Consider the following 26,973-nt stretch of genomic DNA (forward strand, 5'->3'; position numbering starts at 1 on the left):
TGGTCTGCCGAGGCGGGTGCTGGGCCCAGAAGGCCGTCGGTGTGGTCCGACACCCCCCCGGGGGACCCTAGAGTGAACAGTGGTCGCGGGATGTGTCCCCTATGGGGCCGCAGGCTTCCGTGCTGTCGCTACCCTGGTCTGGGAGTGGCGTTCCGTCAGTGGCTGCCGGTGCTCCTCCGCACTAGGCCCAAAACCGGGGCCTCAAGTTCCAGCCCTCGGTCCGAGGGTCGAGCAAGTTGATGACCTCCTTCCCCGTCTCCGGGGTAAGCCTCAGGCTGGTGGTGTGCAGGGCCGCCCGGCTCCGGGGCGGCTCGGTTCTCCCAGCCCCAGGCCTCCAAACAGTGGCAGTGGCCTTCCCGGGACCGAGGCCCAGTCTGCCGCCCCCGCCGCCCCACGCTCCGCTCACCTCCGTGCGGGCTCAATTGACGGGAGCACCCGCTGCTCCACCAACCGGGGGACCCGATGCTCCTCCAGAGGGCCCGCTGTCATTCGGGGTGCTGGGGCTGCTGTCCCGCTCCGATCTTCGTGAGGACTAGGCCCCAAGCCGGGGGCTCGGGTGGATCAGCAGCCCGTACTGCTGCGGACTGGCCCCTCTACCGCCAGTTCCGTCAGAAAGGCAGCTACTCGGTCCTCGGTTGTCCGTCCACTGCACCGAGGGCGGCAGGGGCTGCGCCCGTCCCTCCGACCGTGTTGTGTCAGGCCGCAGGGCATAGGGCTCACTCCGGGTGACGAGCGCCCGCGGCCGCCATTTTGCCGATGCACGCTGGCAGGAGCTCCTCGTGGATGCTTCTCGGCTCCGAGGGTCAGCGCGGCCCAAATTTCCACAGATGAGGCACCGGGACCAGGCGCTGTGCCCCCGGCTGTGAAATATACGGTTTCAAGGGACAGATTATTCAATTAAAAGGCGATTTGGGGTTCAGGGCCGGGGAGCCTCGCAAGACACGTCTGATCAGGCCACCATCTTGGCCACGCCCCCATGTGGTACTTTAACAAGCTGTGAAAGATGGGGTCATGGACTCTGTCTCTCAGGCTCTGGCTGGAATGCCAGGGAATTATCCTGCTGCTGCAGCATGTGGCAAGAAGCTTGGCTCAATCTCCTCACGACTGCCCAGAACGCGTAATGTCAGCAATTCTGCACATTGGAGTTTCCAAAGTAGTTATTTCACAGAGTTTTTCCTACAGTGGAACGCAAGACTCTTGCATGCCTTCCCGCCACAATACCTGTCCTGCCCTCAGTTCTGAAGAAGATCAGGAACAACTAGGCCCAAGACATCCTAGTGGCTCCGGATTGGTTATGAAGTCCCTTGGGCCATGAGCATTTGTACTCTGATCAAGCTCCCCCTTTGGTGGAATCTCTTGTCACAGCAGCGAGACGGAGTTCTGCACCCGTACCTGACCCCCCACCTTCATGCATGGAAATTCTGTAGCGGCAGTTGAGTGCTTGTGATATCCCTCCTGTGGTTGTAGATGTTATTCTGGTATTAGGGTCTCCAAATCTGTGTACGCCTGCCCTTGGGAAGGGTTTGTGCCCGGGTGCACAAGTTGACACATTTCATGCCACACTGTCCTCAGTTTTGTTGTTTGCATTGCCTCTCGCCAAGGAAGGCTTTGTTTTGGGCATCGTTAAAGGGTACCTGTCAGCTCTTATTGCTATTTACTTTTCCAGACTATCCTCCGTTGTTTCAATCACTGGGTGTGATGTGTGTTTTTTTAAGGGGTTACAGCTTATATTTTCCCCCTTCTCCATTTATGTTGTCCCCGTAGGACTTTAATTTAGTTTTAACATTTCTTCTTTGGTCTCCTTGCTGACCTGTGCACAGCTGTCCTTTCAGATTGCTTACCTTCAAGACTTGTCTTTCTGGTTGCCTTAACATCAGCACAGAGTATGAGTGAGCTACAAGTCCTCTCTGTTAACTCCCTTTTCACCACTTTCTACCCAGGCAATCTGGTTCTTCGGCCTCAAGCCTCCTTTTTGCCAAAGGTGGTGAACACCTTAAAAGTCGGGCAAACCATCACTCTCCCAACTTTAACATTGGGCAAACCATCACTCTCCCAATATTAACGTTGGGCAAACTATCATTCTCCCAACGTTCTTCGCTCCACCTCACCCGTCTAAGGAGGCTGAGTGATTACACCGCATGGATCCTAAACAAGCTTTGTGCTTCTAAATCGATCAATCATACCATAGAACAGAGAGTGGACGATCAGCTCTTTATTGAATTCACTGGAGGAAAGAAAGACAAGGTGGTGCAGAAATGGACCATCTCTCGCTAGATTGTTCTCCTTCTTGGACATTTGGCAGGTGGTGTTCCGCCATACATTTATAAAGTACTACTGTTTGGAGAGGCAGATATGTCAAGATGGGCACTTTGCCTGCTCGGTCCTGCAGGACTTTTCATTTAAGTCAGTTCACAGTCCCACCACCTGATACATAATGCTTTGGGATCTACCCAAACGGTGAGGAACCTGGGATTAGAATTCTGTATCAGACAAACAAGTTACTTACCTTTGGTAAATCTCTTTCTGGTAGAGGCTGTCGAAACGCAGATTCTTCACTGAGTCTCTCATTCTACCTTCTCTGTCAACTGGACTGCCTTCATATAATAAGGTCCCATTTTAGTATCTCCACGCTGGCCATAACCACTCTAATGTGGGCTCTGCGTCTGCAGTCAAAGACGAATATAAAAGCAACTGTGTCTGCATGCATTATTGGAGTTTATATAGACCGTGCACGTCACTTCTGGTGCAAAATGAAGTTGAGGTGGAGCGGGCACACAGGGCTACTGCTGAAGATTTTATGGATCCAGTCTAACACCTGTGGGAATATTCAAAAGAAGAGCAACCTGCAGTTAGTCTCAACCAGAAAGAGCTTTACCAAAGATAACTTGTTGATAGAGTGGTTGGGGAGGGATTAGGTATTCCAATTCTCCCCATACCAACACAATTGTTCCTGATTTGACTACTAATGAGGCCTAGTTGAAGTACAGTCATTGGTTCGTGTAGCCACATTCCAGTACTGCTTTTCTTTGTTTCCCTCAAGGGTGTGAGTGAACTGTAGATAGAAAATGGCACTCTCTCGAGCCCGCCGATCCTCCACCACTCTAGCACTGGCCGAGTTACACTGGTTGCCCGTGCCTCAGAGGATCCTCTTTAAATCTCTATGTACTGTTTTCAAAGCAGTACATGGTCTGGGTCCTAAACCACTACAAAACAAATTCCAATGGTATGAGCCCACACGGACCCTTCGCTCCTCATCCACTAACCTTATCAGGATACCCAGAATCAGGAAAGTAACCCAGGGTGGCAGAGCATTTAGTATAGCTGCAGCTCACCTCTGGAATAGCCTTCCAATTGCGATCAGGAAAACCAGTGAACTGTTGCCTTTCCGCAAAAAGGTCAAGACCTGGCTCTTCCCTAAAGTATAACCACCCTAGGAGCAACATATCTTTCCCCTATCTTGCCCCTTGCTGATCATTTTCTCTTAGTCGCACCTTCTCCAAAGCGCCAGGATGCCCGTAGGGTTGCAGTGCGCTCTATAAATGATATAAATAAATAAATAAAATATGTTTGCAAACAGTGAAGTACTCTTCCCTCCTCTCTCAATCTGTGGTGTAGTGGCCAAGAGTTTTTCTGCTCTCTCAACATCCTAGAGTAGTTATTCCAGGCTGTTCCAACAACTCGTTAGGTTCCTAGACTGGAGCTTACAGCCCTTCCACTAAGAAGCTCTGCTTCACCTTGTTCAACATAGCACTTGGGAAAATACCTATACATTTACAGACGCCAGGATAAGTGTCTATCCTTCTTTGTTAAAAACATGTAATATCATAAGGCACCTCTCCTCTGAGTCGGCGATCCCAGGTGGCCTTTTGAGTCTGAAACATATAGGCAGTCATTGTTTAAATTTAATTGATTAATTTTGGCATCCATAGGGTCGCAAGTTCCCAGAGGTCCTCGGCCTTCAAGCTCTAAAGCAAGTTCAGAATCATAAGTTGAAGCCATCACGCACAATTCTCTAGTTATTCGTACTGAGAACGGAGAGTAGAAGTAATTTGTTTTCCTGTGGCACCTTCAGTTAGACCCCTCTATCATATACCTCTTTAATTTTATAGTCAGAGCTGATTGTACTCCTTCGTAAGCGACTACTCTTGTATTGAAGTTATCCATCTGTTGCCCCTCTAATTATTGGCAGTCTGCCAATCCTGTTAAGCCCCACCAGTTGTAGATTGCGAACAGTCTCCTATGGACTGGTAGCCCCATGGCTTGCCTTTGTTTAGTTTTGTAATGCCAGGGCACTTAAATAATTTCCTTTTTCTTTTGTTTAACTTCCTGGGCACTTTTCACAGACATTCTCCATTTAGTTCTTGGCCTGGCATCACCAGGGCAAGGGCACAGTAATTCACTCTATCTCAGGGCTCTTGATAATGAATGAGCCTAAAGTGGTATCCTGTAATTCGACTAGGGAAGCAGCCTGATTTCCCTATCCACATCACGTCTCATTTACTGCCTCCCCTTCAGCTCTGTCTTGGACTCCACTTTACCATGCATCACCCTCACTTCATCACCTTCTTTCTGGTTTCGGTTTATCACTTTAAAGAATCATCAGGTGTCTTCCACCATAAGAGGCACATATAAATGCCGGAGCACTGTGCTGGAGATCCATGCATGCAAAAAACAATCGGACAGCAGCAGCTAGGGAGATGCTTCCAGCAGTGTCACCTGCCAGGAGAGGTATTTTGGCTGACGCTGTAGAGATTCGCCACTTTATCTCAAAGATTTCCTATGTTCTTTGTCATTTACTTTGCAGTGAAGCCTCTCCCCCTGCAGTCTCTCTTGCCCTGAAGGACATCACTCAGTGCCTAAGGCTGTTTGCTCACACTTTTACCTGCTTTTGTATATTAGGGTCCAGTGACCGCTCCTAATAAGCGCCACATAGACCTGTTTGATGGCGTCATCCTGGGCTGTGGGATATATCTCCTCTTGTTGATATAAATTTATTTCCTCTGGGACAACCTGTTTTATTAATTTATAATTTAGATATTTTTAACTAAGGACACCTCCAGGTGTCAGCCTTTTCATTCCAGAACAGTGTTTAGGTAAACACATTACAGTGGTCCATTTGGTGAAGGCTGTTTTGTATTAATTTCATCTGGTGCCTTCGCTGCTGAATGCCCCCCCAAGATCACATACCTGTAAACCTAATGTACTTTTAATATCCCAAGCTCACATCTGATTGATCTGGTTTACAGCTCTCTCTGGAATATCTCAGAGCAAACAGTGAAGCTCCCTGATCCTGCCAAATATTCTAACCGTGCACGAGATAGAGGAGAGCTAACTGCGTTGATAGGTTTGTAAATGAGGAAAATGGAGTTACAGGAATGTTTTGAGAGTTCCTGAATGTTTAGGACAGATTGAATTGTTGAACTTCTTGTGCTGCATTAAACTCTAAAATGGTTTATATTCCAGATTAACAAGGTAAGTAACTTCCCCGTTTTAACCTTTTCACTTGTATGTTAATCTAGGATACAGAGTTTTTGTAGAAATGTGCAGGTATGCCATTTTTGTTGTCATTTCTCTGGTGACGTGGTCAGTGCTGACAGATCTAATCTTGAAGGGAGAATCTGACAGGGTAATGTATCACGCGCCTGTCCAGGGTTATTCCAGTTGTTGGTTCTAAGCTTTAATGTGGTTGTTCCCTGGAAGATGCCTTAAGAAGACTTCCTCAAAGATGCGTAGAGACGCTCACAAGGGGTGTCGACTGCTCTTCTTCGGCCTGTGAAACAGCTAGGGCTCCCGTGAGCAGAAGAAAGTGCAAAAATCCTTCCCTAACATGAAGGAATTTTAAATAAACATTGGTGCTAGTGCATCATAACAAAAAGCATTTCAAATTCGTAGGAATTCCTGCAGTGTAGAGTCATCCAAACCCTTCTTTCTCAGAGTTTTGCCAATCTAAGTTTTGCTATGTTCTGTTACTCTTTAATAATTATTGTGCCGCTTTGCAAACCTACTTCATATATCTTTGGCTCTCGCGAAGCATGGGTACGTTACTTTTACCTGTCTGACAATCGGGGGCTAGAAACAAGGTTAGTGGAACTTGGATGAATTTACCAGGACTTGCAAGTTTTTTGTGACTGCCTGTTTTTCTGTATTGATTGAATCACATTTTTAGAAAACATTCTAAACACCGCTGCTACGTTTCAAGTCTCTTTTAAAAAGACTGACTACTCTCCTGCGGCTGTAGCAGATGTTATAAAAAATGCATGGCCACCGTCTCTTTGAAACAAAGGTTTGCTTAGATCTGTGTTCTTATTTCATTATTCATCAAGTTGTTCTCACCTTATAGAAGAAACGAAAATAGAGGGGGGAATGGAGCCATGTATTTCACAATTGGAAAGTCCTACTCACGAGCGTCAGCTTTCCGCAGACATTTTTAAACAAGCATTTGCAATGCAATAGGTCTCGCAGTTACGAGAGTTTCAGCTATTGGCATTGTAAATAACACTGCCTTTTATTTATGTTATTAAAACAAAAACAAAAATAAAAGGCTTAATTATTTGCAATGTCAATAGCTCAAATTCGCGTAAATGCGAGACCTATTGCATTGCAAATGCTTGTTTCTCTTCTCACAGCTCCAGTTAAAGCAAATTTTCAGCGAAGCTCACTACCAAAGCCCGTATTAATTAGAGGGCATGGGTGAAGCTCGGCCTTCCTCTCGGCAGTTGCAAACACGCACTGGTACCAGCAAGTAAGCACTGGCAAGTACGTTGTTCCATGAAAGGTGCTGCAATACAGAGGATTCTGATTAAGAGCCTAGAGCTTCCAGGTAACAGATGATATAATACACGGAATGAAGGACCTCTTCAGTCGATAGAACTGGCCTTTTGAAATACAGAGCTCGTCACAAACTTTGAGAAGGAACAACATTTAAGACAAGTCACTATCAACGTTCAAATAATTATGATTTTAAAAAGTTCCATTTCAGCACGTGGGCCTCAAGGGAGAGTGGAGATGAATAATGTTCTTTTGGCATCCCCTCAGTATACATATAATAATTATGTCCGAGGATGCACGAGTAGAATTTTGATACCCAAATGAAGAATTCCTCAGTTTTTTCTTGTAACTTCTCAAAGCTCCCTCTTGCTTTGAGGCTGGCAGGTTACCACTTTGATTGAAGGAGACAATGGATGCTTACTTATGCTCTGAGCATTAGAACAGTAAGATAGGTCTTCAGGTAAGAAGTAATACAAGTTCTTTGGGTGCCAGGAAATGCAGGGATATATTCACTAAGGTTCAAAGTTTGCTTAAGGAGAGAAATCTAATGGCATAGGAGAATATAGACGTTCGTGTAAAGTGCTCTTTGGGTTTGCATTATTTTGTGTAGGTGAAATAAGCGAAGTGAGCACAAAATCAAATGATCAGACACCAGAGGAGGAGATGGCTACCCTCTTCCAGTGAATAGAGAGGCCCATCAAAGAGTATGTCAAAAGCATCAACATGCACCCTAGCAGGTTCCCACCAAGGCACGATATACAGCAATCAACGTTCCTGCTCTACGTCCATATATACTATGGATAAGCTATCTAGCGAGATACCTCTAAGCACTTCATATATATGACTTAACATTTCACCATTAGGCTGAATGAGAGATAACATGCATTGCTTGGTGAAGTGTAGCTTAGGTAAAATCTTCACTACCCAGTTTTTTGGGCTGGTGGCACGGTCCACTGTGCAACTGGGGAAGGGATTAGGTTAGGGGCTGTAGGGGGGGCTTAGTGGGAAATAGAGCTGGGGCCCCCGCATGCAGGACACCCTCTTTTTGGGAAATCCTGTACACCTGGAAGCTTTAGTCTTTTATTACAGTCCCCAACATCTGCCTAATATTATTTGTCTGCTACTGTGGGGTTAAGGCTTGGGTTTTTTGGTTAAGTTACGTCTGACTAAATTTGCAGACTTTTTTGATGGAACAGGTCTGAGTTATTAGGGGTAAACCTTACTGCTGTTAGGGCATGTTCTGAAGTAGTTAGAAATTATGAAAACGTTGGATGGAAGACAGTACAGCTCAGTAGAGGCGGCTGTGGGCAGATAGGGAAGGAAGTAGCTTTAAAATAGGATTACCATTGGGGAATAAGATATAGAAGGGGACAGAAAATGTAAGGCCACTATAGGGTTTATTTAAGAGAGGGAGTGTGTGTGGTTGTCTGTGTTTTGATGGAACCCGAAGGGAAAAATGTTAGGTTATAGTTTGCTTTATTCTTGAGCTGTGGGTTTTATTACGCTGGACTTTGGAATTACCGAATATACTTTTCCATATACTTGTATTTGTGGTCATTTTGTTGTATAAAAAATAAAACTCTTTAATATAGATTGCACGAGGGAATTAAATAAAACAGAGAAATTCAACTGAACCCCCCCAGCGTCTGCAGGATTTAGAAATGCCAGGCCCAACCATCGCAAAGCAAGACATCAAATCCAAAAACAGAAAAAAGTGCATACGATCGGATGGAAAGGAAAAGCATCTTTCAAAAACAGGTGTCGAGGTAGGTCAAAATAACAGTTTGACGTTAGGGCTGCAGATTTTAACTTGAGCAATCACAAGCTTAATTCGCGTATTTCTACCAAGAGGAAATGCGTGACCAACCAACAGACTAGGGAAACTTATGCAACGGCGACCCCATAAACCACTTAACAACACTACAGAAGCATGACTTTTAGGGCTATAACCGTCAGGATAATTGGGGACAGGCCACATAACATCAAATGCAGACTTTAGAAAGACAAAACCACAACCCTATGAGGCGGGTTTTAACTTTGCTCCTACTCAGCAACATTTGTCCACTCGGACAACTGAGAATTCACAAAAAAGTTCTTATGGACCTGAAAATGTGCCATGCTCACATACGCTGGGGAAGAAAGGATGTAGTGCAAGCCTCACCCTACAAGAGAACAGACAGAAAAAAACTCCATGAGGCTATAAATTTCACAATGGATGCCTTTCAGAGGCCTTAAACGAATTTATACTTTAATTGTTCACTTCTCACAGAACAGTGATTTGCCCCATCCTCCAAAATGTAGTTGTTCACGTCACATTCGTGCATATGCAACCAGAGGTGCACTTCCACTCTAAGGTGTCTTTGCTAGTCACTCTGTCTACACTGGTGCTTCAAACAAGCTGTAAAAAACATGCAACAGCTGCAGAACTAAAGCGTGAACAAAAATCAATCGCATGTTTTAGGCATGGTACGTACTGCTATTTATAACTCCTCCTGGCCACAGGTCTAAGTTTTCCTAGTTCAATTCCAAAAGACAGCTCACTTGCGCTTGGCCCAGCACACTTCATGCGCAGCCTAGGACAGGACTTGGTGTGCCACCAACGCAATACAGGTATCACAACGAGAAAGTGCCAAAGTGAAACTTGCGTCATTCACACTCCCAAGTGAGTGCAGCAACATGCTGAGGAACTAGCATAGATTGTTATAAACTGCACACGCTGCAGCCAGCCCCTGACATTCAGAGCCCATCGAAAATCCCATGGTGGTTGGTGCCCGTTCCAGCACCCTCTTGACAGCTTTTTGTATAATCCTTTATAACGCAGCAATATTCCGCTCAGCCGGCTCTAAGGAGCACGCAGCGACAACGCAGCCACGAGGTGGCTTCTCTGTGCCCAAGGTGGCTTCTCTATGCCCATGCGCATTTCTGATCAGATCCAAACTAGGAAAGTGAAAGGGCGCCATGCGTGCGTTGTGCTCAAACAACGCGAGCCGTACGCGTGCACATCGCCTGTCTGTACGTGTGCACATCTCCTGTCCCCCTTCCGCCGAAAAACCGACGACAATAGATCTCGCCAAGCGAGCAGCGCATGCGTTGCGTCGCTAGGCGAATCCTAAAAAAGGATCAAGGTGACATCCTGCTTGGAAGTGCCTCATATGCTAGAATGGAGCCCTGATGCCCTCTGTACCATACCAAGAACCTTTTTTTCCTCTTGGTTGGCGATATTGACATTTGCTGCTACCAAGAATCCTTTTTAGGACTCTGCTTTAGAGTATTGCTTTATTAGACAATGATACAGCAAAATATGTCGCTTAATTTCATTGATGGGGAATGTGCATGTTGTCTTTAGTAGAAGTTCTGTTTGTGTTTTTTAATCTTTATATTGCGAATAAACGTCACATATGAAATGGAACCAAAAACAAATCATATACAACTCCAGTAAAGATCTCAGCCACCATATCACCTCTCCTGTATGACCTACTAAGATGCTATTTGGAAGTTCTAGCTACTACGGACTATACTAGCAATTATGTTGGGTTTACTGGAGTTAGCTTGAATTTAAGTTTGACAGCATGATCTCATTTATGGGCAAGAGGTTTTATAGGACCCAAATGCAAGCTTTGTTTCCAAGCACTGAAGGTAACCTTATCAGGAGAAGGGTTCCTTATGGAAGGCTGATATGCAAAGTCTTTTAAAGGGCCCACCTCCAGAAGTATCCCTCTCTAGCAGCCAGCTCCTTTCCTAACTTACATGGAAGGACATTAGGGCCCAGCTTTTTTGTTGTAATCCATGTTGCAGACACTTAGCAATGCTGTCCTGTATAGTTGCCCATTAACTAGGTGTGGCTTGAATGACTTAACAGCATAGAACTCTAGTGTTTGGTGTTTAAACTTTGAAAAAGCTGAAAGGGTATCTATATATTTCTGCTCTTGTGCTTTTTGTCCCTGTTGGTGTGGCAGAGTGTCCCAGAAGTAGATCCAGCAGCAACCATGCACAAGCCGCAGCCACAACAGAAAAAGAACACCAACTCGTTTTCATCCTCCTCGTCACCATCCGCATTACCCTACACTCCACCCCAGGCCCCTCCCTTGTCTGGAGGGGGTCCAATAACAGCCAGCCCTGAACAGGTAAGCGTTTTCTGATAGCAGTTTACAGTAACCCTTTTTGAGTACCTGTGCGCATTATAAAATTATTTTAACATATCATAACATAAGAAGTTGTACACAGTCAACCCTTAAATTAGCAGTTGTATTGTTTTGAGTTTAATATTTTATGAAATATTTGTACAAATCATATATGCGTCATTCTTTTCTCTATATATTCTTCTGGAAGTGTACATTGATCCAAAAATAGCTTCCCCACTCAAAATTAGTAGTCCTCACATGAAAACGCAGTTTTGCAGTTGATGGCAAACACATTGCTAATTGTAGTTTCATTACAAAAATGCACAGTATGATGTTGCTTTCTTTATAGTCAAGACTTGATTGTAAAGTGTAAATATTTCATTGAAACTAAAAAAACATGGTTAATACATTTGCATTTGTAAAATGTGGAGGTCGCTGATGAGTAATGTAAGACTGGCATGAAAAGGTATCTAACTAGACTTAATTTTCGCATGATACAGCTTGGACTTTTTCTAAGTACTTTTCTGGAATTTGTGGCTTCACTTCTTCAGCCTAAAGCTGGCCTCTAACCAGATAGAGGAGATCAACTTATTTTTTCATCATTACATGCACCAGACTGTCAATGGTTCCTGTCTGTTCCTTTCAATTATTCATTGGCCCAGGAAGTAGCGATGCACCATTTGCTCATAATTTAACAATGTCTTTACCTCTCATGAAATTGTTAACATAAGTCAGTATCTGCAGAACTTCAAAATGCAGCACTATGTAACCACTCCGAGAGGCTCTGTGTAATGGAATGTTCCCAAATCAACGTGATCTAGGTTTAGTGTTCTTCGTCCTGTCACTATCATCACTCTCTTCCTCTAGTCTACGGTTCACAGGTGACCTCTTTAGCTTTTGAGGTGTGACTACTTAATGGTGACTTAGTATCAATTCCAGCATAGTTATATTGACTGCAGACATTTGATAGAGGTGCATGGTTAACACAAGAAAGAAATCCTCTTAGACCCTGCACCGTCCTTTACTGGGATTGTGACGAAGCCTAGCCGCACAATGAAATATGAGACTTGCATTTGTTAGTGGTACTCGGATGCATGTTATTATAGTAGTCTTGACTGCCATAAGAGGAGTTGCAGGAATTACATTGTGAACTTAAGACTTTTGATTGTTTTCTTAAATAAAGCATGAATTGTTCAGGGACCCCATAAGACTATGGCAATAGGGTTATGATCTTTCATTATCTGAAACCAATCCATCGGCAGCCTGATGGAACAGATTCCCATCGAACTCTGGGTTTTTATGGGTTTCACAAAATATTCCTTGTGCTAGATCAGAAACACATCATTTACAGTGGTAGTTGTGCTTTCAGCTATCGTTATTATTTGTTGGCAAAACAATTACACAGCCACTTTTCCAAATAGTACTTTCCAAAGACAAGGTGTTTTTTTTAAAGGTTTTTTTAATGGGGCTTACAGGTTTCACATTTTAAGTGTTCCTTCTGCGGACTTGTCAAACAAGTATTGGCAATGCCAATAGGTTTGACTTTAAAGGAACGTTGTGCATTAATGTGAAGCATTACAAGTAAGTAGCGTGGGTATGTTATGTATTAGTGTGGGAGCAAATAACTGTAGAATAATATTGATGTAGGTTAGGTTAGGTCAGGTGACAATTGTACTGTAAAGGCAGACCTACAAATCCATGTAAGTTAACAACTGCACCCCTCCCCCATCTGTGCTGCTGCCAGAGAATAACAACATAAATAATCTAGTTATCTTTTATAGCATTCCAGTGGCATGCGTACACCTGAAAGTTCAAGCTTAGGCAGGTGGATAAATAGAATGATCAAAGCTGCGCGGAGGGAAAGCACTTTTTTTGTGTGGAAGCACATAATGTCTGCCTAATCAAAACGTGTACTTCTGCCTCCCAAAATGTGGGCAGAGCCAAAGACTCTCATAGTTGTCTGTCAACAGCTGCGCTGTGTAGCCAGGCCTTGTAAAGGGGAATCTTTTGTCAGATTATTTTCTTGATACAGATAATTAGTGTATCACCATGTTTTACAAGTCTGCTAGTAACCACCTCAATTTGAGCATTCAGAACACTTGTTTGATGTAATATTATTCAGCAGACAGTCATGGGTGCAGTTGGTTAAAGTGCTTGAGCATGGTTATATGTGGTGCTTCATTGCTGTCATAGAACCTGAGGAGCATTACTGCAGGATGAGAAGCCCTTCTGAACATCCTGGCCTAAATGGTCCTGGCATACATGATGTGGCTCGCTCTGACAGGCCTCCATGTAAGATGGCAGTCTTACCCGTTCTGTGGTATGAAATTCATGCGCCTACTGTTGGATTTAGCAGGCTCAGAGGCTGTAATGTGAGGCTTCACCTTCTTTCCCTGTTCCTCTTCCTTCAGGGTTATGCATGAACCAGACAGTTGCACACTACCTTCCCACAGGAAGGGTCAGAAGCCAGTTGGTTGGCCTGTCTATGGTTATGAGGCTCCTGATTTCTGGCTGGGGTTAAGTCTTCTCCTAGAGCAGGTATATTAGGCTGAAGTGGTCAGTGGCAAGGGTGGCCACTACCCTGCGGTGACTGGTTGGCGCAGTCTGGTTAGTGTATGCTTGGTGGAGCCATAGAGTTATGTATGGCTGTACGCTGTTTTGATGCATGTCATTAGCAGTTATTTTTTTCGTCAGATGATTTTAGATTGGTCGGGTTGCAGAGGGGGCGAAGAGGCAGTAAATGGTCTCCAACTATTTTGTATATTTGGCAAGAAGAACCATAGATTTGGCATGGGGGGACAATAGATGAATCTTGTAGGGTCGCCAAACTGCCAAAATCTAAACTGCGGCGTGTCTAAAACATAGACGTAGGAGTATCATTTTACATTTACTTTGGTGGCACAGAAAGACTTAACAGCACCCGCCAACGTAACAAATGCACATGTACGGGGCATTAATGTGTTAAGATTGCTACTCATAGTAACATAGGGTAAATCAGGGCATTTTTGTTTCACTTGTTTAATAATTTTATATAGTGCTTAGACACTGACATGGTATATGGGTGCTTTATATTTCAACACATAATGCAGCTCTTAAGAAGAAGCACGTTAATTACACAGACAATGCATTAATTTAATGGAAGCAATAGAAAATGGATGTGTGGTAGAGAAATGGTTTTCAATACTCCTGGCCAAAATTAAGTCTGAAAATATGAGCCTTCAGATATTGACAGAAAGTTAGCAACGACAGAAGGATAGCAACGAGGATTTGGTCCTCAAGTCCAATGTTAGCAAGTACAAGAAGGAATAGGCACCTCTGCAAAAAGACTGATGTTGCACAAGTTGTTTTCAAACACAGTCTTTCCAAATGAAGGGTGTTCTGTCTTCTGACTCATTGTCTGCCAGGTAATGGAAGGAAGACTGGAGAGGTGTCTTAAAGTGAAGTGTTTGTAGGTGATAGTTCTCGTTTGAATGTTATTGTAGCCTTAATTGGAATAGGATGGGTGTAATGTGGTCCGATTTCCTTGTGAATGTAATCAGTCTAGGGGTAGAATGTAGGATGACTTTAAGAGGGTTGTGTGAGGAATGGGATGAAGATCAAGACGGGCATTGCCAAAGTGTTAGCCTGATATTTTTAAGTTGTGGTCTACAGTTCTTAGGTGGCAGACTGACAACAACATCTTCATCTTTTTGAAGTCAAGTAGTTGGAAGTTGTCAGCTTGGTGTTTCTGTTTGTGTGGAATGACTGTGAAAGAGGAATTCAATGGAAAACCAAGTAAAGTTCACAATGGGTGACAGAGCTTGTGAGAAAGTGTTTTTTTGTCCCACTGAGCAGAACCAGATCACATTTGTATTTGATTTTTGGGGCAAAACGTGTCGACTCAATCTTAATGCGGTTTAGTTTCTGGAGGTTGTCTGTCATTCAGTCTTAAGTTTGAGCATGGGGTGCAGAGTGAGAATGTCATGAAGCAATGAGGTTTTCAGATAGAGTTGAGTGTCATGAATACTTATGGAAGGAGACACTCTTACCCTTGCCGACTGAACTCGGGGGCATGCCTTTCAGAAGGGGTGGTTGCTGAAGTGAAGCTTCGCTGCATGGCACCAGTTTTTTCTTGATTGGGGAGTTGCAAGAAGACATCCAGTTTTGACCAGTTGAGATTGATTCGCAAGAAAAGAGAACTAGTTCAAAACCAATCTCTGGAAGCCCATGCAGCGTTCATTTTTTTTTATTTTTTAAATGTATTGTTTTTCTTCAAGGAAATACAGCAGTAAAAAAAAAAACACGTAAATGAAAAGATATCCACATTAAGTACAAACAATATACAAAATATACTTAAATCAAATCGGCAATAGGTGCCCAAATTTTCTCCCCCAAAACTCTTCTTTTAACCCCCTTTGACTTATAAATAGCAGACTCGATATTTTACATAAACAATAATTTTTCACGCCAAGTAAAAAATGAAGGAGGATCTGGACTAATCCATTCCTTAGTAATACAGGACCTGGCTGCCGCCATACATATAAATAAGAAATAAGATATTGGCTTTGATCTAGAAGGGGTATGCTCAATACCCAATAACACCAATTCGATAGTTACAGAAATCTCACATTTAAGAACAACAGAAAGAAAACTTTCAATTTGTTGAAAAAACGCCCTAAGTTTGGGGCAGGAGAAAAACATATGCAATTCATCAGCTGCGAATAACCCACAGCGACTACAATTCGTTCCAGTAGTCGTACTCCACTTAGCAACTTTGATTGGAGTATAATAAAGATTATGAATACACATAAAATGCTGAGATTTCGTCATCTCTGTAATCAAACAGTCTGAGGCAAATTTAATAGAAAGTAAAATATCAATATCAGGGATGCCTAATTTATTAGCCCATTTCGACTGACATTGTCCCAGATCATCCCTACATTCTTGAATCAAACTTAGATAAAGAGTTCCTATACGAGGCTTTGTCTGCAAAAGTTCTAATAATGGAATTTTTCCCATCAATCTAACTGAGGTGGTAGATAGATAACTCTGTAAAAAACTGCGAAGTTGAAGAAATTTAAAAAAATAATTTCTTGCCAAAGAAATTTTTTTCTCTAATTCCTGAAATGAAGTAATTTGACCATTGACAAATAAATCTCCCAAATATCGCAATCCTTTCTGCTCCCAACTATACATCGTTAAGTCACAGAAAATAGATGATAGAAGACCTGGCGATGTTAAAGGAGTGTAAAAATTTAATTTGGATAGAGCTAAATGCTTTTGAACTTTTTGCCAGACTCCAAAGGCTGCCTTCAATGTCTTATACTTGGTTTTTTTATGGTAACTGGGCTCGACAACCTTAAGAAAACTACCCTTCACTTTCTCACCCATAGTCATTACATATATCGATGGGGTTTGAAAAATCGGTACATTTACTCTAGCTCCCATTATAAGAGGACTTATAAATTGTAATGCAGCAGCTAAATAATAAAATAAAAAGTAAGGTCATTCCAGCCGCCACATTCGTTGCTGAGTATCATTTTCTTAAGGGCTTTACGATGACGTTTATAGCCCCACAAAAACCGGGAAGTAGTCCTTTCCAAATTTTTAAAAGAAAGAGTGAAATTCTAGCGGTATAGTGCGATACATATACAATACTTTTGGTAATATCAGCATTTTTAGGATATTAAGTCTGCCATACAGTGATAGGTGTAAATGATCTAAGCGCTGTAACGTGGTATTAATTTGCGCTATTACAGGATTTATATTACGTTCCGGAATTTTCTCTATAGGCAAGGAAATCTTAATTCCCAAATATGTAACCTCTGAAGTAGTGGAAATATTCAAAGGTGGATTATCCCCCGAGCAAAAGATCTGAGTTTTCTCCAAATTAAGTTTATAACCGGAGAATAATCCAAATTGTTTAGCAAGATCATTAATTGCCGGAAGAGCTGTCTGGACATCGGTGGTAGTTATCACTATATCATCGGCATAGGCCAATGCACGATAATTAGTATTAGCCAGGTAAATAGGTTTAATTTTTTGTTCCAAAATAAAGCGATTAATTAAAGGGTCAAAATAAAAAGCAAAGAGTAAAGGCGAGCAGGGACATCCTTGTCGGGTGCCCCTGGTAATTGGAAAAGAGGAGGAAATTTGACCATTGATTCTTGTTTTTAGTGCTTTTATAAAACCTAGCCCAAGTGCCTTCCTGGATAACACTTCCCATAGATAGCCCCAAGCAACCCGGTCAAAAGCTTTTTCAGCATCTAAAAATACGAGTCCAACATTAGACCGAGTTGCTTGGGACCAATCCAGAAACGCTATCACCCGTCGAATATGATCCGCTGTGTCTCGGGCTGGAATATAACCATGTTGATATTTAGAGACTAGGGGAGAAATGATATTAGATAATCATGAGGCTAGGATTTTAGATTTTTTTTTACGATCGGCGTTTATAAGTGATATGGGACGAAAAGATGAAGGCAGCAGGGGAGGTTTACCCTTTTTAAGAAATACAGTTATTATAGAATCATGCCATGATTATGGGGCGGTACCTTGTTGAGCTCTTAAACATAAATCCACTAATTCTGATTTTAAAATACCCCGAAAATGCTTAAAAAACTCTAAAGGAATAGCGTCAGGGCCCGCAGCTTTTCCTGAGGCTAAGGACATCAGAGAGAGCTCAATCTCCTCCCAAGTAATTGGCAGGTCCATTCTCGCTCTCATGTCTAGACAAAGTATCATTCAAAACTGATTCGATAAATTGAGTAATCTGATCTGAGCAATCTCCCACAGCATCTTCAGTGTATAGTTTAGAATAAAAATCACAAAACACTTTAAGTATATCATCTATTTTGTTAACAGTGATCCCAGCAATATTATTAATTTTATCAATGCTAGCAAATACCGCTTTGTGCCTTGCCTTCTTAGCTAAGTGATTGATTGATTGCTTTATTTCGATATGCATATATCATAAAAGCATTACAAAAGATAAAAAGGTAAAACAGCATATCGAAAATGTGACTGTACATTAGGAATAAAAGGGATAAAAACACAATTGTATAGGATAAATTATCTAAGACAGAATTAAATTGGTGCGGACAGTCTTTTCAGTCTAATCAACCAAGCCCATTTTAAAAACTTGGAAACAGCACAAACAATGGTGGGGGCTGTATTGGTTAAAAGAATCCGGAGGGCGACCGTGTGCTGGCGGGTACCCAATTCTCTGCAAATTGGTTTGAGCCATCGTGATCTAGGGCGCCCATAGTCCGGACATTCGAATAAAAGATGAGGCACAGTCTCTGGTTTATCAGAGCATAAGGCACAATAACGTGATGCTGGCTGTGACTTATTCCACCTGGAGCAAAGGTCAGCAAGAGGTAAAGTTCCTAATCGGAATTTAATATACAAGGACCGGTCCATAGCAATGGTGATTAAGTCCATGTATGGCTCAAAGACAACAACATCTTTTATTAGCAAAAAAGCTGCGGTGGCGTTGCAGTGCTGCTGGTTGCTGGTGCGCTTCATGGAGACCCATTCCCAATATAGTTTTTTTAAAGAGTCCTTTGGGGGGGCGGAGTGGCTGGACCAGCAGAATTCCAAACCTAGATCCCTTAGGAGTTGATTAATGTCCCTGAGCCATTTGATCTTCCGCCAACCAACAGAGCACATCACCTCTGCTAATCCATCGGCATAGGGTTTTAACTCCGGAACCCTCCACAGACGAGCCCAGAGCAGGAGAGGGCGAAGGCGAGCCTGATCCCCAATTGCTTTGCAGCCTACATCCATTAGCACCGGGACTATCGGGGTGCTCATCGGGATAGCAAGGAGATCTTTAATGAGTTTGTTCTCGGCCTTGCTCAGAGCGTCCAATTTGCCTTGGCCCCACAGTTCAGCTCCGTAAAGTGACGCGGAAACAGCTCGGGCTTTATAGATGTCGATTAGTGGGGCAACACAATGTTTGGTTGAGTTGCTGTACTCCTTGAGAAGAGCCCCCCCTACCCTTTTGTGGCTGATTATCATTTTGTTGATGTGGGCGGACCAGTTCATCGAATCACTTAAGCGGATTCCCAGGTAGTCAAATTCTGCCACTCTTTCAAGGGGGGTTGAATTACCAACAGGGGGACGGCCAAGTTTGCGAGGGGGGTGCATGACTAAATACTTGGTCTTGTCCACATTAATGACAAGTCCTCTGCTAGTGCAAAAGTGCTGGAAGCGATTCAGGAGTTTCTGTAGTCCTTGGGGGGTTTTTGAAATGAGGAGGGTGTCATCGGCGAACAGCAATGTGGGAATTTTTACGCCTCCCAGGGTCGGGGCGTCTGCTGGTTCGCCGAGCAGGTGCTCCACCACCCCGTTGATATAAAGGGAAAATAGGGTGGGAGCCAAAACACAGCCCTGCCGCACTCCCCTCTCGACCCTGATCTTTTCGGTCTTTTCCCCGTTTAAGCCCCATCTAACCTGGGCATAGGTGGCATTATGCAATTTAATAAGCAGGTTTAGAATGTACGGGGGCATCCCTAGGCCGTGCAACACCCTCCAGAGTTCCTCCCTCGGAACTAGGTCAAAGGCAGTCTTTAGGTCTATAAAGGCCAAATAAAGACTGCCTTTGCCTAGCTCCACCACCTTCCAGTACAATACCATGAGCCTGAACACTTGTTATATAGTTCCGGTTCCTGAGCGGAACCCGGCTTGCATGTCAGACAAAATGTGGTTATCATCCACCCATTGTAAAATCCTCCCCAAAATAGCTTTCCCCGCTAGTTTCTGACTCGAGTCTATTAGGCTTATGGGCCTATAGTTCCCAGGTAGGTCCCTGCAACCCTTTTTAGGTCTCGCCTGTCGATGCGCATGCGCATCGAGCTTGCGAGCCTATTGCGGCTTAAACACTCTTTAACTAACAAGCAAGGAATCGTGGCGATTCCTTGCAGTGCCCGTGACTTTTAAGCTCAATGCGCATGTGCATTGAGCTTAAAAGCGCGTGCACATCAGTTCCCTCAGCCGCAATCGCCGTCTGTTCCCTCAGCCGCATTCCTCCGACACCTTTTGAAGTGAAGCTTAGCTTCACTTCAAAGGCCCCGGCTTCTTCACACCCACATGCCGCTCTCCCCGCTCCGCCCCCTCCCCTGCCCGCCGTGTGCATTTCTCCTCCACCCCCTCCCCACAGCAATGCCCTCCGTCTTGTTTTTTTTTACGTCAAACAACGGAAAAGCGAACTCTTGTCTGGCAAGACAACTGTCGTTTGAGAACTACCCCATACATGCCAACAGACCAGATTCATGCGGGAGACTCCATTTTTAAAGCTAAAAATTGCTTTCTTTTGGATGTCTCTCGCCTGAAATTGGCTCTGCTTAAATAGGAGCAATACACTTACCGATTTTATCTTTATATCTCCCACTTTCCTCTTCTAAAATGTTGACATGAAAGCTACCCCCTCAACTCAAAGTGCGACTCTTCTCTTCAAGCTAACGGGAACTGGTGCAGGTTGCCTCTTCTGTATTATTTTTCATCCTTGATTTAAACGGTTGGCTGTTATTTCACGTCTTGCCATGGGTATCGTGTTTACGCCTTAAAAGGGCAACTCTGCCAAAAAGATATTTAAACAGTCTGGGAAGCCCAGCCCCTCTCTCTGCTTCTGGCTGTTTATACTGCACTTCTAAATGTCTCAAAGCTGCCAACAAATCGGACACCAAGCTATGATCTCTTCATCTTTTGCCGTGGGGTCCCTTGGCTACCCTCCCCCGTCTCCAGAACATTCGCCACCCAACCTTTCACATTAAAAATTTCCAGCCCCGTGCCTCGCTTGGATAGACCCGCTGTTTTTCACCTCGCAGAGGGATGATCCGTTCCTTGAGATGTTCGTTTCCCTTTCCCTTAGCGAGCATCCTAATCTCCAGCCCTACAGTGCCCCCTGTTATGCAGCTATCCACTCTCTCGCTGCAGCGCAACCTCCTGCACAAGGGGGGTCGTCCCCTGCAGAGCATCCTGCCTCCCTCTGCAGAACCTCCTGCCCCTGCAGTACCCCTTTCCTTCCCTGCAGCGGCTCGTTTACCCGTCCCCTTAACAACCTCATCACACAGTCCTCTGCATAGCTTCACTGCTGCCCCCTCTAGAGACGCTCTATTCCACTCGCACCCAGGGCCACGAGTCACCCGTGCGCTCTCTCACCTGCAGGGCCTTCTGTCCCCGGTCCCGGAGGGCGGGGGGGTCGCGGGTTTGCTCCCGCTCTAAATAGGCTCCACTCCCCGCTCTTCCTCGGTTGTCACTAGCTCCAATGACAGGAACGCACCACGTGACTGTAAAAAAACGTTTTGCAAACGCCTCACCCTCACTCACCCTCAACCCCTCACCCTCACTCACCCTCAACCCCTCACCCTCACCCACCCTCAACCCTTCACCCTCAACCCCTCACTCACCCTCACTCTCACTCACCCTCACTCACCCTCAACCCCTCAGCCTCACCCTCACCCTCACCCTCACTCACCCTCAACCCCTCACCCTCACTCACCCTCAACCCCTCACACTCACTCACCCTCACTCACCCTCAACCCCTCACCCTCACTCACCCTCAACCCTTCACCCTCACTCACCCTCACTCACCCTCAACCCCTCACCCTCACTCACCCTCACCCTCACTCACCCTCACTCACCCTCACTCACCCTCACCCACACCCACACTCACCCTCAACGCCTCACCCTCACTCACCCTCAACCCCTCACCCTCACCCACCCTCAACCCTTCACCCTCAACCCCTCACTCACCCTCACTCTCACTCACCCTCACTCACCCTCAACCCCTCAGCCTCACCCTCACCCTCACTCACCCTCAACCCCTCACACTCACTCACCCTCACCCTCACTCACCCTCAACCCCTCACCCTCACTCACCCTCAACACCTCACCCTCACTCACCCTCACCCACACTCACCCTCAACCCCTCACCCTCACTCACCCTCAACCCCTCACCCTCACCCACCCTCAACCCTTCACCCTCAACCCCTCACTCACCCTCACTCTCACTCACCCTCACTCACCCTCAACCCCTCAGCCTCACCCTCACTCACCCTCAACCCCTCACACTCACTCACCCTCACCCTCACTCACCCTCAACCCCTCACCCTCACTCACCCTCAACACCTCACCCTCACTCACCCTCACCCACACTCACCCTCAACCCCTCACCCTCACTCACCCTCAACCCCTCACCCTCACCCACCCTCAACCCTTCACCCTCAACCCCTCACTCACCCTCACTCTCACTCACCCTCACTCACCCTCAACCCCTCAGCCTCACCCTCACTCACCCTCAACCCCTCACCCTCACTCACCCTCACCCTCACTCACCCTCAACCCCTCACACTCACTCACCCTCACCCTCACTCACCCTCACTCACCCTCAACCTCTCACCCTCACTCACCCTCAACACCTCACCCTCACTCACCCTCAACACCTCACCCTCAACCCCTCACCCTCACCCTCACTCACCCTCAACCCCTCACCCTCAACCCCTCACCCCCTCACCCTCACTCACCCTCACAACACATATTGTGTTACAATAGGTGTCACATTTGCGAAAGATAAAACTATCTAGAGATGTAGCATAACGACCAGAGCTGCCATATAAGTCACGTAAATACAAAACATGTTGCATTCCAAATGCTATAGGTGTCACTCATCCATTTGCAAAACGAAAAATGTCAAACTCTTCTATTGCGAGACCTATTGCATTTTCAATGCTTGTTAAAAATTGGCACCACCACGGCCCCTTTCCATGAGTCTGGGACAGGACCTCCCTTGATGATTGCATTGAGAAGGGCCGAGATCAGTACCCCCCATTCTTCTGAGTAAGCTCGAAGAATATCTCCTGGGAGGCCATCCGGGCCAGCTGCTTTTAGTGGCACCAGGGTTTTAATCTGCTTTATGACATCCTGTGCAGAAAACAGGTCCAGGTCTCTATCTAGGGTTTATGGCGGAAGAGTGAAGGGATCATTAAGCTAGCCTTCTATGGCGGAATAGAGTGTTTGGAAGTGGGTAAACCATGTCTGGGCATTTATGCTACAGGTCCTCAGTGTATCCTCAGGACGATTCCTGTTTCCCACCAAGTCCCAGAAGCCTTTAGCATCTCTCCCTTGGCTGGCTGCCAAGAGGTCCTGCCAGTAGTTATCCTCCCACTCCTTCTTAGCGTTTTTTTGGCAAAGGGAATAGTGCCTTCTGGCCACCCTGGTCCTAATAGGTATTTTAGACTTAACTGCTTCAATGAGAAGCAACTTCGCCTCCCTGCACCTCTGGTTGAACCAACCCTCTCTAACCCCTAAACGGGGATTCCTCCTGTTGGTACTAACTGGGACTATAAAGAGGTCACTAATAGCCTGGGTTAGAGCACAGAACCTGGTAGTCACATTCGACAATCCGGCCTCGCAAGGGACAGGGTTATCTAAAGCTGCAATGAGAAGCTGCCTTATGGCATTAGTCTTCTCCTCTGAGAGTAACAGCTTGGCCCACTTTAGTCGTCGACCGCATTTGGAGACTGCTGTCGAATCCGGGGTGGGATTGCAAGCAGTTCTACTCTTAGTGCCAGATAGCCACCTATGGGACAATGTGAGCGAGAGGAGATTGTGATCACTCTCCACGGAAGGTAAAATTACCATGTCGTTAACCATGCTCCACAGATTCACGTCAAGAAGAAAATAGTCAATTCTTGACGAATGTCCAGGCCTGTTGTAAGTATGGGCTCCTGCTTTATCAGAACCAGTCCTGCCATTAGCGGCCCTCAGACCAAACTCCATGGTTATGGAGTTAATCTGAAGGGCCACTTCTGTCCACTTTTTAATGGGGCTAAGTTCTAAGGACGGGATCCCCCAGCTATTATCATGTGCCTCTTGATCTTGCGAAATTTCGGGGCCCAGGGGCTCAAAGGTACAATTAAAATCGCCTGCCACCAGAGTGCAATGCTTATGTGGGGACGAACGAAGCAGGGCTTCCAGGCAAGCTATGACTGGGGATTCTCTGCCCCCCTTCATACCTCGGGCATAAATGTTAAAAATATTTAAGATAACTCGACCCTGAGGATTTTTCAGGGAAATATTAAGAAGGTCCGGGCATTTAGTATCCCGCTCCACCACCCTGCAATTGAGTTCAGAGGCCACCCAGATGAGGAGGCCGCCAGAGGGGCGCCCCCTACCAGTTACTGAGTGAACAGCTGGTGAAAAATGAGAAGAGTATCCTGCCTTGTGTAGAGGCTCCTTGCTCCATGTTTCCTGGAACAAGCATATGGAGTAATGCTCCACAAGCGAGTTCCAGTTAGGCAGTGCCAACTTTCTCTCAAGGCCTGCAACGTTCCAGCTGAGAACCCTAATGGGTGGGTCCACTACAGCCGCCACGCTACAGGCCTCGACAGGAGCAGACAAATCTACGACACCCACAGCTGGGGAGCCAACTGAAGGGTCAAGTGGCACCTTCGCCTCCCCCGGTACCCCAAAAGTCTCGACAATGGCCAGATCTTCTAATGTGGGCGGGGGGCTATAGATTTTGACAGAAAGGGGGGACACGACACCGGGACTGCTAGTCACCAAGGTCTCCTTAGCATCGCCACGAAGTCAACAACCCCCGAAGCCCCTATTCGGTGGAAGGGGGCGTGTATGCACCTGCGCTACAGTATTATCTGGGAAAAATTGGCCATGGGCATTGTTATTATAAGGGGGGAGCCCAGAGTGGATGGAAGGAGTAATCGGGGTCGTCCGCGGATAGAAGAATGTTAGATCAACTGCGTCGACACCCGTGCCAGCCGCGGACCGCCCTTGGCGGCATATTGAATGGGCAACTCTTGCGTCTTGGAAATTAACCACCACACAGTCACCTTCAAAGGATTTTTTACCATGTCCGATCCAGCCCACCCTACGTACGCCAAGAATTAGGCCATCCACCCCCAAAGGAAGGGGTCTATTGGTTTTCAACCAGTGGATGACCTTGTTCTTTAGCGCCTGGTGAGTTTCCTGCTGAGTATCTTTTAAGGGGGGAACTTTGATAAGAACAGCAACATACGGGTGGCACTCGGGGGGGAGGTTAACCGGGGGCACCTGCGTGTTGGTTTCTGCGGGATGGCCACTGAAGAGGGATTTTTGGGCAGAGGGGTGGGGGGTTTAGCCACAGGAATTGTCGCTGTTCCGCCGGTTTTAGCGTGTGGAGCAGCCCGGGATTGAGAGTTTAAGTCAGTCCCTCCCTTCTGTTGTTTCTTATGAGCGGGGTTGAACACGGGAATTGTCGCTACTGGGGAGGGAGTAGCATGCACTTGAGCAGCATGAGTAGAAACACTCGGCCTTGCCTGCCTCACACCGGCCTGAGAGGCATTCCCAATGGCTGGTGATTTAGCTGGCAGTGTCGACTGATCTCCTGGAGGTTGGCTCACTAAAGCCCCTTTTCACACATTCCTATCTGACTTGTCCTCGCTAGGCTTTGACTGCAGTTTAAACAATGTTTTCAGGGGAAAAAAATTGTCCCTGGTAACCTGTTCGAATCGGTCAAGCCTATCCCCCAAACTTTTAACTTGGTCAATGAGTGGTACCAGGAGAGACTTTACCAGTTTCTCGAAGGGCTCAAGTGAAAAGCCCTCGTTAGCTGAGGCAAGTGTTGCTGGGACCAAGGGGGGAGGTTGCGGAGTGTCGGCTACAATCTGTGCGGAATTGGAATTCCCAGGTATTTCAGGCCCTCCGGAGTCTAGATGTGTAAGACCCCTTTGGGGCTGAGACCTAGGGCGCTTATAGAGCGTGGAATAACAACCCTTCCGAATGCTAGTTGCCCTATTCCTTTTCCTATGCACCTGGATAGGTCGAGTCTGGGGCAGTGATTTTGGATCGGGTATAGGAACATTAGAGCTGGATTGAGACATAATGCCGGGAGAGCTGACTATGGAATGAGCGGGGCTGGACTCTGCTGCCACAGTACAGGGATTAGTGGAAAGAGAAACAGATGTCAAGCTTACTCTCCTGTCTGTTTCAGCCTCTCGTGCTTCAATATGTTGGTCCCCCGGAAGAACCACAAGCGGAAGTGCGGGGGGGGATGGAGGAAATTGGGGACATAACATGTGCCACAGCTCCCAGGGAGGAGCGTTTAGAAGGGAGGAAGTCTAGTGAGAGGCGGCGTTCAGATATTGCTATCTCCTTGTCAATGACAGCCGCCACCCTGGTAATAAATTTGTCCATAGAGCCAATCAGCGTAGCACCCCCTAAGGCACTTTCTCCACCTCCCCTTAAGGCCTTACCAGAGCGGGTTGACATACTGGCTTCGGGCCCACAAATTGACTCCAGAGACTTGGACCAGTGGCAATAGATGTAAGGGGGGAGGCCCAGCCCAGCCTCTGACAGCCCCTGACTGCCACAGACTGCCCGCCCTTTGCTCGGGCTTCGCTCGGCGTCCCGCACGCGTCCCGCTGTGTGTCACGTAGGCCGATAAAGTAGGTGGTTGTGGGCGGGGGGCGTGTCTCCCAGGAGGCGCGGCCGTGCGCACCTGGGCGGATGCAGGGACTCGTGGGATTTGGAGTCCGAGTGATGTTACGCCCTCCTCCTTGCCGCCTCCAGGCTCCGGTGATTGCCCTGGTGCCTGGCCCCTCTCTGCAGCACGCGAAGCGGCACCCGCGAAGCGGGTGCGGCGAGCAGTGGTCAGGAGGTGGTCAGGAGGTGGTCAGGAGTGGTCAGGAGCTGCAGTGTCCAGAGGAACGAGGGTCACAGGTCAGCAGGTCGGCAGTAACAATTTTCCAGGCTCCTTCACCTCTCCCACAGCGTCAGTGTTAGGGCGTCTTCCTGAGTTTTCTCCCACTTCATAAACCTCCGTCCGAAAGGCAGCAATTTGTTGAGCAAACTTTAAAGCAAACCCTTAATGAATCTTAACCTTGAGAGCCAATAGTTCCTTAATAATAATTTCTGTGGCTAGTCCTTTATTACAAGCCTGCATCAGCCGAATCTCCAACAGTCTTAAATTATTAATTGCTATTTCCTCTTGCTTTCTAATCTCCTTCTGTTTTCTTATTGAATAGCTCAATGTTTCTCCTCGAACCCCACACTTAAAAGTATCCCAAACTACTTCTGCGGAGGCAGATCCCCTGTTATTAGAAAA

At 46.1% G+C, this 26,973-nt stretch overlaps 1 protein-coding gene across 6 annotated transcripts in view; it reads left to right on the forward strand.

The window, feature by feature from the left end:
* Positions 1 to 26,973, forward strand: part of TOM1L2 (target of myb1 like 2 membrane trafficking protein) — a 501,785-nt gene that overhangs the window by 201,677 nt on the left and 273,135 nt on the right. For 3 of the 6 annotated variants that reach the window (XM_078665196.1, XM_078665198.1, XM_078665200.1), the window contains exon 6: positions 10,725 to 10,892. In XM_078665196.1, the coding sequence (XP_078521322.1) occupies positions 10,725 to 10,892 (168 nt within the window). Of the gene's footprint in view, positions 1 to 10,714; positions 10,893 to 26,973 lie in introns of all 6 variants that reach the window. The other 3 variants (XM_078665195.1, XM_078665197.1, XM_078665199.1) reach the window with 1 other exon arrangement.

This window comes from Lissotriton helveticus, chromosome 10 (assembly GCF_964261635.1).
Source record: "Lissotriton helveticus chromosome 10, aLisHel1.1, whole genome shotgun sequence".
NCBI lineage: Eukaryota > Metazoa > Chordata > Amphibia > Caudata > Salamandridae > Lissotriton > Lissotriton helveticus.